General features: G+C 42.6%; 1 protein-coding gene across 1 annotated transcript in view; it reads right to left on the bottom strand.

Annotated features, from left to right (window-relative positions):
- Positions 1-16,085, bottom strand: part of SUGT1 (SGT1 homolog, MIS12 kinetochore complex assembly cochaperone) — a 59,843-nt gene that overhangs the window by 32,165 nt on the left and 11,593 nt on the right. Inside the window, exons 5-10 of the mRNA XM_030565999.1 lie at positions 13,717-13,787; positions 10,721-10,774; positions 7,734-7,753; positions 6,562-6,596; positions 2,878-2,974; positions 1,657-1,764 (exon numbers count right to left, since the gene is read on the bottom strand). Coding sequence (XP_030421859.1) covers positions 1,657-1,764; positions 2,878-2,974; positions 6,562-6,596; positions 7,734-7,753; positions 10,721-10,774; positions 13,717-13,787 — 385 coding nt within the window. The remainder of the gene's footprint in view (positions 1-1,656; positions 1,765-2,877; positions 2,975-6,561; positions 6,597-7,733; positions 7,754-10,720; positions 10,775-13,716; positions 13,788-16,085) is intronic.

The following is a 16,085-nucleotide window of genomic DNA, read 5'->3' as shown; positions in this document are numbered from 1 at the left end:
GATGCTAAAGCTCAGGCTGCAGCTGGGGCTCAGGATCCTGTGAGGTGGAAGGGTCCAAGTGCCTGGACTCCAACCTGAGCCTAAACAGTTACACCACAATTAAACAGCCCCTTAGCCCAAGACAGCTGGTACAGGCCAGCTGCTGATGTCCAACTGCAGCATAGACATATCCATAGATAAATCTCTGCTTGTATTAAGGTAAAGGTTCAGGCTTAGCCCTGTGAGTAAATCTCTATTTATATTAATGAAAAGGAGCTAAGTTACTGACAGTCAAATTGACCACCTGATTTTTGATCACTGAAAACCTTCAAAAAAATTATTGAAAACATTTTTCAAAAGCAAGTATTTGGGTTTATATCAGTTTAAACCCAATTTTTTCATGTCCTGCATCTCCATAGACCTGCCCCCCACACACACTCAAGAGTCCCGACTGGATGGTTCAGTGTACCTGAACAGAGGGGGAACAAAGAGGGTAACTGCTGGTTGGTGGGTATTGCTGCTGGCCAGTGGGGGGAGAAAGACAGGTATGGAGCCTAGTCCTGATTGCAACAAGACTGCAACGAGGAGAGCACAAGGCTGCACTCAGTGAGTACTGGCCCCACAATTGCTTTCCCTGCCCTTCAGCATGGCCCCAGGGCACAGAGCCCCATTTGCTTTCCCCTGCCTGCCATGAGTGTGAGGCACCTCCTCCCCTCACCTGCTGTCTCCCCCAAGAGTACTCGGGACCCTATCTCCTCTGCCCATTGAGAATACTGGACACCCCTTCCTCTTCCTCCATCTGCAGTACCTCCCCCCACCCGCCCCTCAATGAGTACCAGGCACCTTCTTCCATCCCACCCAGAGTGCTGGAGTCAGGGACACTCATCTGCTTCCCCTGCCAGACAGAGCCTCCCCTCCCCTCCCCAACTCCAGCTTGTCTACGGAGCTGAGAAGGCCCTTCGTTTCCTGGGAATTTATCAGTGTTTATTACAAAAATTGAAGACAAACACTGATAAATTCCCAGGAAATCAAGGGCCTCAGTTATACCCAATACTGCATAGCATACCTCCTTGTCTTTTATACTGAGATTTATCAAAAATGCTGAAAATCATGCTGCCGTCAAATGCTTAAACACTGTTTCAAGTATAGCATGGATTCGTGAAAAGCATCCAAGAGTTAACTGCATGGCAATTTTTTTGCAGGCAGTCATCTGAAGAAAGGCTATATTAAGACTGCCTAAATAACTGCAACACTTAGGTTTTAAGTCAAGTCTGACAACTTGTTTGCTGTATCTACATAAAGTTGCCTTGAATGACAAGCAACCTATAACTCCTAAAAGTTTAGGAAAGGTTTTATAAGTAGTTTATAATTTGGAGATAATGAATATATAAAGAGATGTGCACCATAGCAGTCTTTTTCTAGTGGCAGGTAAAAACATCCACACTTTATAAATGAAGTCATTTGCACTTCAGTAAAAGCTATCTTAGATTTTGCTAGCTTCTAATATTTACATGTCTGCTTAGAAAGTCTTCTGTTGGCTGAAGGGCACCTTGAAAAAACAATTTTTTATGAAAAAAGCTAGTCATTATGACTGTCATAGGAACACACGACAAAAGAGCAGAAATGTTTTCAACACCAGAAATATTAAAAGAAATAATTTACACTTTAAAAGCTCACCTTTGTTGAAAGCACTTTAAATGTACTTTGCTCTGGTACTATGGAATGCAGAAGAACAAGCTTTAAGTTGTAGTCTTCTCCTGATGGAAGTCTCACCAATGCATTCAGCTGTTAACAGATAAACATATCTTTGTGATGACCACAAAGTACACTAGCTGCAATTTTCCATCGTAGCATTAATTTTAATCCTCCACTGACAACTTTTAGTGATTAAATTAATGACCCTTCACTTGGAATGTTTTAATGAAATGTCAAGCACAAGACAGGAATTTCAAACTGCACTATTTCTTCCTGCATTATTCAACAGTGATTTTAAAGTGCACTAAAAAATAAATAGATTGTTGTTCCTAGCCACCAACTAGCTACTCAAAAAGCCTGTTATCTCATCAGTTTGATCCGCATTCTTTAGGAAAGTGTTGCATGACAATAAGAAGATAGCAAAACACTAACGATGGAACACAGAAAGATTATGCAGCTTTCCTGTTCCCACATACTTCAAACATTTACTTATGAAGCAAGACGTGTGCACATAATCTTGACTATTTAAAGTAGATACTAACTGAACATGTATGGTTTTGTTCAAAAAGAATTAACAGTTAAGCAACACAAACCCATGTCTGCTGTCAGAATAAGAGAAACTAAGATTAATATGGTGCCAGTAATACACTAAACACAAATATAATGACGCTAGATTGCAATGCTTCATTTAAACTGGTTACCTCATGTCATGATTGTCAGAATAGATCTGAGGATACCAAAAGCATAGGAAGCGAAACACCTATATGCTCTTTACACCAAAGTTTCTCAAAACAGGGGTCACCGCTTGTGTAGGGAAAGCCCCTGGCGGGCCGGGCCGGTGTGTTTACCTTCCCCATCCACAGGTCTGGCCAACTGAGGCTCCCACTGGCCACAGATTGCTGCTCCGGGTGGCCAGCAGGAGCTGCGATCGGCTGGACCTCCGGATGGGGCAGGTAAACACACCGGCCCGGCCCGCCAGGAGCTTTCCCCTTCACAAGCGGCGACCCCTGTTTGAGAAACCTTGCTTTACACCACGTTCTTCCTTAATATTCTTGTAAAAAGCTGTATTTATTCTGCCTTTTTCATGGGAATTGAATGGACTGAATGATGTGATACAGAATGTCTGTATCCGCAAATAGATGTCCTGAAAGAGATGCGTATCAACTAAGAAATTATTTTTCAGTGAACTAATTATGTAATCACCTCTTTCTCAGAAAATTGTATATTGATGTCATCCTTCTGTGCATTCTTGATCATGAGAGTTACGATTACTTGAGATTCTGTTTGGTACCAGTCATACCTTTAAAAAGAGAAGGACATCAAAACTAAGTTTTCTTGCACATGGTTCAAAAACATGTAAGTGAAGCACAGTGAGAGAAAACTCAAGTACAGTAGAGTACAACAACATTATAGGGTTTTGTGTTAACTGTTTTGAATTTACATAACACAAAAGGCTGAGGTTAAGCAAGCAGAATGAAGTTATGAGTAGATTTCCCCTTCTTCCCCAACAGATCAATGCGCTTGAGCAAACAAGAACTGCTAGTAGAACAGAAAAAATATACAACTGCTCTACCAAGAAGCAAAAATCTAAATAACTAATTGACACAATTAAGTGTCCAAAAATCTATTTATTACCAAGTATCACAATACTATTTTGCACTTCTATTGTGTTTTTCATTCAAGGATCTAAAAGAACCTTATGAATATGATATACCAACACACATATAGGCAAGTCTTCTGATCCTAACTCTGATCTAGAATTAGCAACAGAACCCAGAAGATCTAGAGTGCATTCCCTGCTCTAGATGTTAGATAACACTTCTTCCTTTGAAGGTTAATTGAGCCTGAATTTCAAGTAAATTGTTTGAAGTAAACTGCTTCTTACAAGATTTGCTGCCACCTTCTGAATCCATTGAAGCATTCAGAGGAAGAACAGTCTTATGGAGCAAGAGAGCAGGCTTGGTGGCTTGAGTGGTGGAAGGTAAAACAAAAGGGACAGAGGACTTGAGTGCAACTGGCTGCACAGAACTTACTCCAGAAGAGGGAAAATTAAGGTAAAATTTGGGGGCTCAGACTGCAGTTTTTAGACTTCTAATGGTGAAAAATCACAGAGCACTAGACTTCCTATTTAGCCTCTTCAGAACTGAAGTCATTTTTGAGACAATAAGTCATGAGCCTGGCCAGGTGGTGAACAGGCCAGTAGGGGAGGCTAGCTGCCAGTTCCTCCCCTTCTTCCCTGCCCTCTCCCTTTCTGCCCCCCTCCCCTGCAGGAACCCAGAGCACCCCCATCACAGCCCCCAACCCCTGAGTGCCAGGTAGCATGGTCCCAGTGCCCCCAGTCCTGGGCAGTGCTGCCCCAAGTCGGCAACAGGCTGGCTCTCCCCACACCCAGAGCCACGGAAGAGTGCCGGAAACTGCAGGTGGCGGCCTGGGAGCAGGGCCACGTCAAGTTGTTTGGGGAGGCACAGCATCCCCCCAGCCTATGATATCCATAGCCTGTGGTCAGGAGGTCGGGCTTAACCCTTAAAACACAAAGAGAATGACCCAAAGCCATTTTACTACAAACAACATATAGCAGTCAGTCATTATCAATTACCACAGTGGTAGCTAAGCTTACCAGTTTCACCCTATACTTAATATTAGGGAACAGGTATCTGTTAACTATAACTACAGAATTCACTTTTTCATCAATTTATACTGTATGAATACAATCATATATAGCAGGCCTGCACAACATGCGGCCCGCGTGGGCTCACTGTGCAGCCCGTGGGGATGGAGGGTGGGGGGGCTGAGGGAGGGGGCTGAGGAGGGCGGGGGGAGGGGAGGTGAGCCAACAGCTGGCCCCAGCTCACCGCCACTTGGCCTCACCCCCTGAAAGCTCTGTCCCGCTTCTCTCTCTACCCCTACGCAAATCCGCTGTTCACGAGGGAAGCCTGGGAGGTCAGAGAAGCAGTGCGGCAGCTTCGCGCTCAGGCTCAGCGAGGCAGAGACGGAGCCAAGGTGAGTTGGGTCGGGGGGGCCATCCATGTCGCAGCAGGTAACCCGGGGGGGAAGGAGAGGGACACAGGGGAACCGCCCCCCGCCCCAGCTCACCACCGCCTCCCTGGGCCTGAGCACGAAGATGCCGCTTGCTTCTCAACCCTCTCAGGCTTCCCGTGCGAACAGCTGATTCGCGGGAAGCAGGGGGGGGCTGCGAGCTCTGCCTAACCCAGTGCTCCAGGTGCTGCATGTCGGCGGCATTTATGTAACATATGCAAGTCTGTAATGCCATCAGCCACCTCCAAGCAGCTCAGTAAGGGGGCAGGGGAATTCAGGGGGGTGGTCAGGGTGAGGGCGTGGATAGGGGTCAGGGCAATCAGAGAGTGGGGAACAGGGGGTTAAATGGGGGCAAGGGCCAGGGGAGGGGGCCATCAGGAAGGAGGGGGAGTGTGGATGGGGTGGCAGGGGGGCAGTCAGGGGACAGGGAAGGGAGGTGGATGAGGCAGAGGTCCCGGGGGGTGGGGGCAGGCCACAACCCCCTTGTGGGGTGAGGAGGGAACTGGTTGTTAAGATTTTGGCAATTCATCACTGGCCAGGGGGAAGGGAGGCTGAGGAGCTGAGAGGGCAGGCAGGGGCACAGGGTGAGTATGCGAGCTGGGGAGGGGCTGAGAAGGCGAGCAGGGGGGCAGGTGAGCCGGGGGCGTGGGGGTCTAAGGAGGCGAGTGGGTAGGCATTGGCAGGGGGCAGGTGAACCATAGGGGGTGGGGGGCTGAGGGGGCGAGTAGGCAGGCAGTGGTGGGGTGGGGGGTGAGCCGGCAGTGGGGGAGGAGGCCTGAAGAGGCAAGCGGGAGTGGGGAGCTGAGGAGACGAGCTACGAGTCAGTGGCTGATCTGTTCTACTGATCTGGTCTGGCTCCCATCCCCTCTCCAAGGGCTGCAGCTGTCTGGAGGTGCCTGCCTTCCACATCTTCCTCAGTCACACCTCATTCATTCAACAGGGCACTTGATTACAAAGTGAGGGGAAGATCTTATTTTACTTCTAGCAAAAAGACATTTTTCTTTCACCTTAATTATACTACCTTAGGGGCTCGCTATAACGTATTATCGAGGTTCAATACCGCTGTTTCAGCAGGGTGGCACTGGGGAAGGAGGGTTTTTTCCCCACGGAGCGGGTGGAGCAGGGAGATTGTTTGGGGGGGCTCGGCAGCACTGGGGGGGGTTTGGCCCTCAGCTGTTTTCTTTGGAATAATGTGGCCCTCGCCACTTTACGAATTATGCAGGCCTGATATATAGGAATCTCTCTGCTCTGATGCCTAAGCAATACTTAAGGTAGGTACAATTGAGAAGTGGTAAGTTTTGCCCCAGCTGAACATCAGTTGGGATACCTAATCCCAAATCCCTAGATATGTTCTGTGAGCTGAGCATCTTCAGTGGAGTTCTTGGCCCGACAACAGCCTGCGTATGTGGACTTTTTAGTACATACTGAAAAGCCGATCTACCAATACACTTTCGGAGAGGACGGGTTGGGGAGTTTAGTGCTGACATACTAACTAAAGTCATTGCATCTGGGCTTCTGAAGATTCTGAAGCTTATACTCAGAGGACAGGCACACTAAGCATATCTAAATAAACTAATAATATATCTTTTATACCACCAGGTTAGACAGTTTGAAGTTTATGATACATTGTGGCTCCTTACCGCTTCAGAGGTTATTTGGTATTTACACAAATCCAAACCATAAACACAATCAGCAAACACATCTGATCCAGTGTACAGAATTTAGTTTTAATGTGTGCATTAAAGAGCAGACTAAATTTACAATTTGGAATAATGGCTTGCTACAAATACATATGCTATTTAAAATGATTGTCAAATTATGTAAAGTGTAATAAAGCTAAAAAAGACTTACTTGAGTTTTGATGGCTGAGTTTGCTGTCCTGTAGTCTGATTGTGGCACGACATTTGAAAGACATTAAAAAGTTAAATTAGTATAGCTCACTGTATCATGATGTACTTTTCAAAGAAACATTCATAATGTAATACATACACATATTGTACATCATTAACTAAATTGCCATTTTCTCCTCTTGCATTAACTAAGTTAAATAAACATTTTGAAAACAAATCTCCTGATTAGTCCCATAACCATTTATGTAGGACCAGCACAAAAGAGCTTGAAATCTTTAGATGGGAGAAAAAACAAACAACTGGAATGCTCTGAAGTCACAAGTGACTGGAATGTTCTGAAATCGAAGTGCTTTATAAATAGTAATTCAAATTCTCAATTCAGCCACCTTCTCAGGCAGCAAGTATTACACCCATTCTGCAGCTAACAAAAGACACAATGGTTAAATAGATAACCTAAAATGACAAAGGAAATCTACAGTACAGCTGGGAATGTAACCCAGAGTTCTTGACTTCCAATCTTTCGCTTCTAACCACAAGGCCATTGTCCTTGTGTATAACACTACTCCTGTCAGACTTTCCACACAGAACTTATTTTCAATATGCATAAATTGGGGGTAGTTTGAGAGCAACAGTCTCAAGGACCAATGCAAGTTTCCAACGTCATCTCAGACTTCAATACTATTTCTAGAGACACAAGTTCAAAGGTTTTACCACGGCACATAGTAGAAAGAGGCAACTAAAAAATGAACTAGAGTGTCAGTAGAATAAAAATCTGGTTAGGTAACAGTTCATGCACTTTTAAGGCACTCAATAAATTACATTTAAAAGCAATTATAATGCTTAAGTGGAATTGATTAATCTTGCAAGATTAATCATCAATTGTGCAAAGAAAAAAATTAGACTTGCTTTATTATAAAACTTAAGCACGTTGATATAACTGCTAGAACTGTGTGCTTGTTTAATCCTTCTTAAGAGTCTCCACAAGCCTGACATCAACAAGGAGAAGGACTTTAGGCTTAAGTTAACCCCACACAAAAAATGCTATGTAGCAGGAAGATTTAAATTAGTTTTATAGCCTGTTAATATGAAGCAACTAAGTAAAGTCTCAAAACATGCTCTTGTTTAGTGCCACAATTAAGAGTAAGCAGCAAGTACGTTAAGAAAAAGCCTTACCATTTCAGTCTGTGATCCTGCTGTAGGGACAAAAACAAGTTGCATTTTTCAGACGAGCAACATGTTTAATGTACAAGGTAGATTTGCTTCTTTCAACTTTTTTCAACTATTCAGAGAGATTCTGTATTTGAATCATAACACTATTTGTATCTAGGGATTTAATTTAAAAAAAGTCATGCAAAAGGACAACTGCAACACAAAAGTATGCTCTGAATAACAGAATGACTGCATCTTCTCATCAATAGTTCCTAACAAGTGAAGATGTAACAGACTTCTGTTATGACATGAAGGCTTTGGCAAATCAACACCTAAAGCTTTGGGTTAAGATCTTCTGCAGTAGTTTGAATCTTGCTATCCATAGACTGGACAGTCATGCTCAAGTTTGTAAGATAATTCTGATAAGGACTCCAGTTTCACAGAAGAGAGTGATGACATTTAGCTAAAGAAGAGTTAAGGTTATCTGGGCAACCTTAACTGTGCAATACCATACAAATTTTTTTCCGTAGAAAACTTAAAAATTGTCAGAAATTCTAATTTAGAGATATTCAAGGTTGGTCCCCCTTTCAAGAAGTGAATAGCAAAGCAAAAAAAAATACTGCTTTTTGCTTTTTTGCTTCTTTATAATGCATGAGGGTGCTTCAAAGATTGTTTTAAAAAACTCTGCTTTACTAAATATTAATACCATGTTTTGAATTCTATTTTTGCTAGAAAAGCCTTTGGAGAATCAGTAAAATGACATCTTAAGATGACTAAAACATGAATAGCTGAGGGAGAGAAAGGTGTTTAGGCAGACTGAGTAAAACAGGGACAAGAACAAGCTCAACACTTGGAAGAAAAGCTCGGTTTGGCATATGACATGACATCCTCTCCCCTTCGGAAATGGAAAAACTCCAACCATAGTCCTTCAAAGTGTTCCTCCAGCAAAAATCAAGACAGCCAAGACTTGATATTCTTGTTATTTCTTCAGCAAAAGAGAAGAGCCACTGAAAAAAATCTTGAGACCATCTTTATATGATATAAATAGGACCTTACCAAATTCACATCTATGAAAAACACATCATGAACCATGAAATCTGGTCCCTCCATGAAATCTAGTCTTTGGTGTGCTTTCACCCTATACCAGGGGTTGGCAACCTCTGGCACGCAGCTCGTTAGGGTAAGTACCCAGGCCAGTTTGTTTACCTGCCACATCAGTTTGTTTACCAGCACGGCCCTTGCCCGCGCCGCTTCCCGCAGCCCCCATTGGCCTAGGACAGCGAAACGCGGCCAGTGGGAGCCTCGGTTGGCTGAACCTGCCGATGCGGGAGGTAAACAAACTGGCCCGGCCCACTAGGGTGCTTACCATGGCAATTGTGTGCCAGAGGTTGCTGACCCCTGCCCCATGTTACACAGATTTCAAGGAAGAGACCAGCATTTCTTAAATCGGGGGTCCTGAACCAAAACGAGTTGCGGGGGGGGGGGGGGTCATCACAGGGTTATTTTGGGGAAATTGCCATACTGCCACCCTTACTTCTGTGCTGACTTCAGAGCTGGGCAGTCAGAGAACAGCGGCTATTGGTCAGCTGCTCAGCTTTGAAGGCAGCGCCCCACCAGCAACAATGCAGAAGTAAGGATGGCAATACCATACCATGCCATCCTTCTACTCTGCTGCTGGCAGCGGCTCTACCTTCAGAGCTGGGCTCCTGGCCAGCAGCTGCCACTCTGCAACTGCCCAGCTCTGAAGGCAGTGCCACCCCCAGCAACAGTGCAGAAGTAAGAGTAGCAGTACCACATTCCCACCTACAATAACCTTGCAACCACCCCACAACTCCTTTTCGGGCCAGGAGGCCTACTATTACAACACAGTGAAATTTCAGATTTAAATAGCAGAAATCATGAAATTTATGATTTTTAAAATCCTGTGAACATGAAAATGACCAAAATGTACTGTGAATTTGGTAGGGCCCTAGATATAAAGGATAAGTACCAGACTGACAAAAAAAGTTATGTTCCTCTGCCGTTTGTTGTTAAAATATCAACTCACACTGCCCCCACTGATCTTTCTTTCCCAGTACACACTCTGAAGGGAGTAAGTCTGCAGATAAAGTCACAGTAGAGGAGAAAGTAGCCTTATGAGCTACTCCTTCGTATCCACAGCCGGATACATCTATGAAGCCCCTGGGCAACTTAGGAAAAGTAGGTTGTGCCAAAGTGTGGGAAAAGCTGTACTAAGTTGCACACTCTCTGTCAGACTCGTCAACCCACACGAAGAATTAGTACAAAGCTGACCACTGCTTCAGATAGTGCTCTCTCACTGAACACTGCATTACTGCTCCTGATCACAGCTGGTGCCAGCAACCAGTAAGAGCATGGCTATTGCTACTTTATCATGGTGCCACAGCTAGATGGATGAGAATGGTTCTTTTGACAAAGGATACAGACCTCAGAGAACTGGAGGCGCAAATCTCTAACTCTCCATTGTTTTTTTCCAGCCCCACATCTATCAGTCTTGCACTCTATACCCCAAAGTAAAAGCCTGCAAGACATGCTCCAACATCACTACAGAAATCTTACATTAAGTTGGTTTCCCTGAACTTCTACACAAGGGCAGCATATGGAATCAAAACTGTGTGGCTCCTAACAGAAATTGGATTTATTTAAGATTATGTTAATTGGCAGCATTTACCAACACAAGATTTGCATTACAACTATGAAAGTTTTTGAAATACCAGGATTTTTGTTCTCAAAGTCTGAACATGAAATAGGTACTTTTCCCATTTGCATGACTAATTCTGGTATGGATTTTTTCCTTCAAAAATCTAAAGAAACATTTAAAAAAAATTTAAGCAAAAAAAGTCTTGGGACACTGATCCTCTCTGAAACAATTGGAGCATCTAGTAGTTTATTGTAAACAAAGGCAAGTGCTATAAAGATTTCAGATTTTGAAAAAATGTTTAAAAAGCACAGCAAATATCAAAACAAGTACAAAATAATGAAGCCACTCTTACTGTTTAGTGTTTCTTCGCATCTTTTAATCCAAATAGTAAAAGAAGTATCCACATCTAGAAGAGATGGAATATATAACAATTCAGTATCTCAAATCTACTGCTCCAAAAAATGGGTACTATTACTTGTCATGATGATGCATAAGGGGCAGACTTGCAACAATGGAACTGGTTTGTTTTGATTCTTAAATACAGAAGACTAGATATAGTATTAAGTGTCAGGACTCCTTCAAATCAATTATATGATGTTTGATATTGGTGTTCAATTACATAACTAACTCCCCAGCTTTGTTGAGATGGATGTTAATACACATAGAACTGATTAGTAGTTCAGTTGGCAAGCCAAATTAAGTTTGAACTGACCCAAATCTAGTATTCAGCTTTCAGGCTTCTTCACCACTTCCATTTAACTGTTCCCAAAGACGGTAAATATCTCTCCTCTGTTCTTAGAATGATCCCCTCAAATACTCATCCACATGCATTCCACTTGAACAAGTACAGAAAAGCCAGTCTATTTGAGGATAATCCAAAATTGTGAAAAAAAGTTTACAGATGACCCCCAACTTACTGTGTTTTTCTAGGGGTTTCTAGTTGTATTAGAAAGTTAAGAGGGAAGAGAAATCAAGATTCTAGCTGTCTATTAGGTAATAATAAGATAGGGAAAGAATTTTCTAGAAGCCTCAAGTTACTGGGTGAAGTCACTAGTGATTAGCAAATAGGGTTTGCAGTGCAGTTGTGGATTACTGGGCCTGGTCTTCACTTACAGTTTTGTCAGCATAGCTAGGTCACGCAGGAGTGTAAAAAAACAATCACAACCCTAATTGACAGTTATACCAGCAAAAGCCCTAGCCTAGACATAGCTCATCTTATTTAGGGAACTGGGTTTTGCTGGTATAAGATGTCTCTCTAGTAGGAGTCAGAGTAGCAGCCATGTTAGTCTGTATCTGTAAAAAGAACAGGAGTACTTGTGGTACCTTAGGGACTAACAAATTTGAGCATAAGCTTTCATGGGCTACAGCCCACTTCATCATATGCACAGAATGGAACATGTAGTAAGAAGATATATATACACATACAGAAAACATGAAAAGGTGAAAGTTGCCATACCAATTCTAAGAGGCTAATTAATTAAGATGAGCTATTATCAGCAGGAGAAAAAAAAACTTTTGTAGTGATAATCAAGAAGGCCCATTTCAGACAGCTGACAAGAAGATGTGAGGATACTGAACATGGGGAAATAGATTCAATTTGTGTAGTGACCCAGCCACTCCCAGTCTCTACGCAAAAGAATAAATGGACAGAAATCTAACATCAGGAATCATAACATCAAAAAAACCAGTAGGAGAACACTTCAACCTCTCTGGTCACTCAGTAACAGTCTTAAAGGTGGTAATTTTGCAATAGAAAAGCTTCAAAAACAGACTCCAATGAGAAACTGATGAACTGGAATTAATTTGCAAACCAGATACCATTAACTTGGTCTTGAATAGAGACTGGGAGTGGCTGGGTCATTACACAAATTGAATCTATTTCTCCATGTTAAGTATCCTCACACACACACACAAAAGGGGGGGGGAGGGTGAAGGGGAGGATTGGACATTTATATGAACAAGAATATCCAGAGTCACCACAATTAACAAAAATTTTACCAGAAATACTAAAGCTCTCTTTCAGGGTTTAAGGCAATCTCTAGAAATCATGATGAGAATGGAGGTGTGCAGGCATATTATCCCACAACTGTTAACTGCAGGATTCTTACATTTTCCCCTTGGCATTAGGTACTGGCCACTGTTTGAGATAGAATACTAACTAAATGGGCCTTGGATCTGATCAAGTATGGCAATTCTTACATTCCTATGTGTGCTTTATTATTTCATCTAACTTGAAAGTTTCAGTTTCTCAGTGTTCCCTCCTTATACCCCAGAAAAATATTTATTTTTTGGGTGGTGGCCTAGGGAGGATTCACAACCACCATGGAGAAATCATTTTGTTCTGAACTGCCTTGCAGTTTAATCAAGACTAATGACTAAACTCTTCCTTTTCCCATAATTGGAAAAAAGGCCAGTTTTTCAAAAGCTCCATACTTCACCAATTTAACAGTTCAGGAATCCAGAGATTAACGTATTAGTAACTCCATAGGACAGAAAACTAGGCCCTTAACCCAACCAAAAGTAAGTTAAGAGATGAAAAACGGGAAACATTATACTGAAAACTACAGAGGAGTGTTTAATTGAAGGTAAGAGAGCCACAAGCAGAGTTTATGAGCTCAGACATATATCTGGAGTTGTGTAAACTCCAAGAAACTGTGCAGAGAAAGTTGTGTTTTCCTTAGTTTACAGCGGGGATTGGCAACCTTTGGCCCACGGCCCGCCGGGCCAGTTTGTTTACCTGCTGCATCTGCAGGTTCAGCCGATCATGGCCCCCATTGGCCGCGGTTCACCGCTTCCAGCCAATGGGAGCTGTGGGAAGTGGAGCCGGCCGAGGGGTGTGCTGGCTGCGATAGGCTGAACCTGCGGATGCGGCAAGTAAAAAAACTGGCCCGGTGGGCCATGTGCCAATGGTTGCCAATCCCTGGTTTACAACTTCACATTGTATAAGAAGAACTCAGTCTGTTTGTAGGCTTTTCCATGATGCTCATCACTATAGTACCAGATCAAACACCTGAATTTATCTGCAACGTATGTCTGAAGCAGGGAAATATCCCCATTTAACCCATAGGGAACTGAAACACGTGAGCGTACATTTTCAGAAGTGACTATTGATATTTTGTGGCCAACTCTAGATGCCTTAAAAGGGCTTGATTTTCACATGAGGGGATGCTCTGTGCTTCCCAAAAGTTAGGCCTATTTCACATGATCTAGCTGGGTATCCAAAAGTTGTGGCACCTAAATCACTAATCACCTCTGAAAATCATTTTCTTCAATTTATCCTGAACCTTAAAGCAGCTTTTAAATATTTACTGATTAGTGTGCAAAGAGAAGTGCAGTTTCAATACTTACTGTCCAATTTCTGTCCTTCTTTGAAAGACTCTAGAGCAGAAGCATAATTTTTGATATGGTATTCACTTATCCTGACATACACACAGAAAAAAACCAAAGGCACGGTAGTTATGCTTCCAATCAAATTCACACTTCTGCTGAGCACAGTATATTTTACTTTACACTGTATCTGGGTGGAAAAGTAGTACATGATCTATTAAATTTGCCGTTAATAAACAAAAGCTACAAATTTGCTGTAACTGTAATTTGTAAGTTACAATTAACTGGGATACTAAGAACAGAATAACATTGCAAAGGTAGAAACATGGGGAATTTGACACATTGTCTACTAATACAAGGGCTCTATTACAGACTCAGTCTTTAAGGTCAGAAGGGACCATTATGATCATCTAGTCTGACTTCCTGCACAATGCAGGCCACAGAATCTCATCCACCCACTCCTGTAACAAACCCCTAACCTATGTCTGAGTTATTGAAGTCTTCAAATTGTGGTTTGAAGACCTCAAGCTGCAGAGAATCATCCAGCAAGTGATCCGTGCCCCATGCTGCAGAGGAAGGTGAAAAACCTCCAGGGCCTCTGCCAATCTGCCCTGGAGGAAAATTCCTTCCTGACCCCAAATATGGCGATCAGTTAAACCCTGAGCATGTGGGCAAGACTCAGAAGCCAGCACCCAGGAAAGAATTCTCTGTAGTAACTCAGATCCCACCCCATCTAACATCCCTTCACAGACCACTGGGCATACTTACCTGCTGATAATCAGAGATCAATTGCCAAATTAATTGCCAAAATTAGGCTATCCCAACATACCATCCCCTCCATAAACTTATCAAGCTTAGTCTTAAAGCCAGATATGTCTCTTGCCCCCACTGCTCCCCTTGGAAGGCTGTTCCAGAACTTCACTCCTCTAATGGTTAGAAACCTTCACCTAATTTCAAGTCTAAACTTCCTAGTGTCCAGTTTATATCCATTTGTTCTTGTGTCCACATTGGTACTAAGCTCAAATAATTCCTCTCCCTCCCTAATATTTATCCCTCTGATATATTTATAAAGATCAATCATATTCCCCCTCAACCTTCTTTTGCTTAGGCTAAACAAGCCAAGCTCTTTCAGTCTCCTTTCATAAGATAGGTTTTCCATTCCTCAGATCATCCTCGTAGCACTTCTCTGTACCCGTTCCAGTTTGAATTCATCCTAACATAGGAGAGTAGAACTGCACACAGTATTCCAGATGAGGTCTCACCAGTGCCTTATATAACGGTACTAACACCTCCTTATCTTTGCTGGAAATACCTAGCCTGATGCATCCTAAAACCGCATTAGCTTTTTTAACAGCCCTATCACATTGGCGGCTCATAGTCATCCTGTGATCAACCAATACTCCGAGGTCCTTCTCCTCCTCTGTTACCTCCAACTGATGCGTCCCCATTTTATAACTAAAATTCTTGTTATTAATCCCCAAATGCATGACCTTGCACTTTTCACTATTAAATTTCATCCTATTATTATTATTACTCCAGTTTACAAGGTCATCCAGATCTTCCTGTATGATATCCCGGTCCCTCTCTGTGTTAGCAATACCTCCCAGCTTTGTGTCATCCGCAAACTTTATTAGCATATTCCTGCTTTTTGTGCCAAGGTCAGTAATAAAAAGGTTTAATAAGATTGGTCCCAAAACTGATCCCTGAGGAACTCCACTAGTAACCACTTTCCAGCCTGACAGTTCACCTTTCAGTACGACCCGTTGTAGTCTCCTCTCCACCTTTCAATTTTCCTTATCCACCTTTCAATTTTCATACTGATCCCTCTCTTTTCCAAGTTAACTAATAATTCCCTGTGTGGAACCGTATCAAATGCCTTACTGAAATAGAGGTAAATTAGATCCACTGTGTTTCCTTTGTCTGAAAAAATCGATTACCTTCTCAAAGAAGGAGATCAGGTTGGTTTGGCACGATCTGTCTTTTGTAAAACCATGTTGTATTTTGTCCCAATTACCACTGACCTTAATGTCCTTAACTATTTTCTCCTTCAAAATTTTTTCCAAGACCTTACATACTACAGATGTCAAACTAACAGGCCTCTAGTTACTCAGATCACTTTTTTTCCCTTTCTTAAAAATAGGAACTATATTAGCAATTCTCCAGTCATATGGTACAACCCGAGTTTACTGATTCATTAAAAATTCTTACTAATGGGCTTGCAATTTCATGTGCCAGTTCCTTTAATATTCTTGGATGAAGATTATCTGGGCCCTCTGATTTTGTCCCATTAAGATGTTTGAGTTTGGCTTCTACCTCGGATGTGGTAATATCTACCTCCATATCCTCATTCGTCATCCTACCATCATCCCAAAGCTCTTCATTAAAGACTG

This window comes from Gopherus evgoodei, chromosome 1, assembly GCF_007399415.2.
Source record: "Gopherus evgoodei ecotype Sinaloan lineage chromosome 1, rGopEvg1_v1.p, whole genome shotgun sequence".
NCBI lineage: Eukaryota > Metazoa > Chordata > Testudines > Testudinidae > Gopherus > Gopherus evgoodei.
This window is presented reverse-complemented; position numbering and strand designations above follow the sequence as displayed.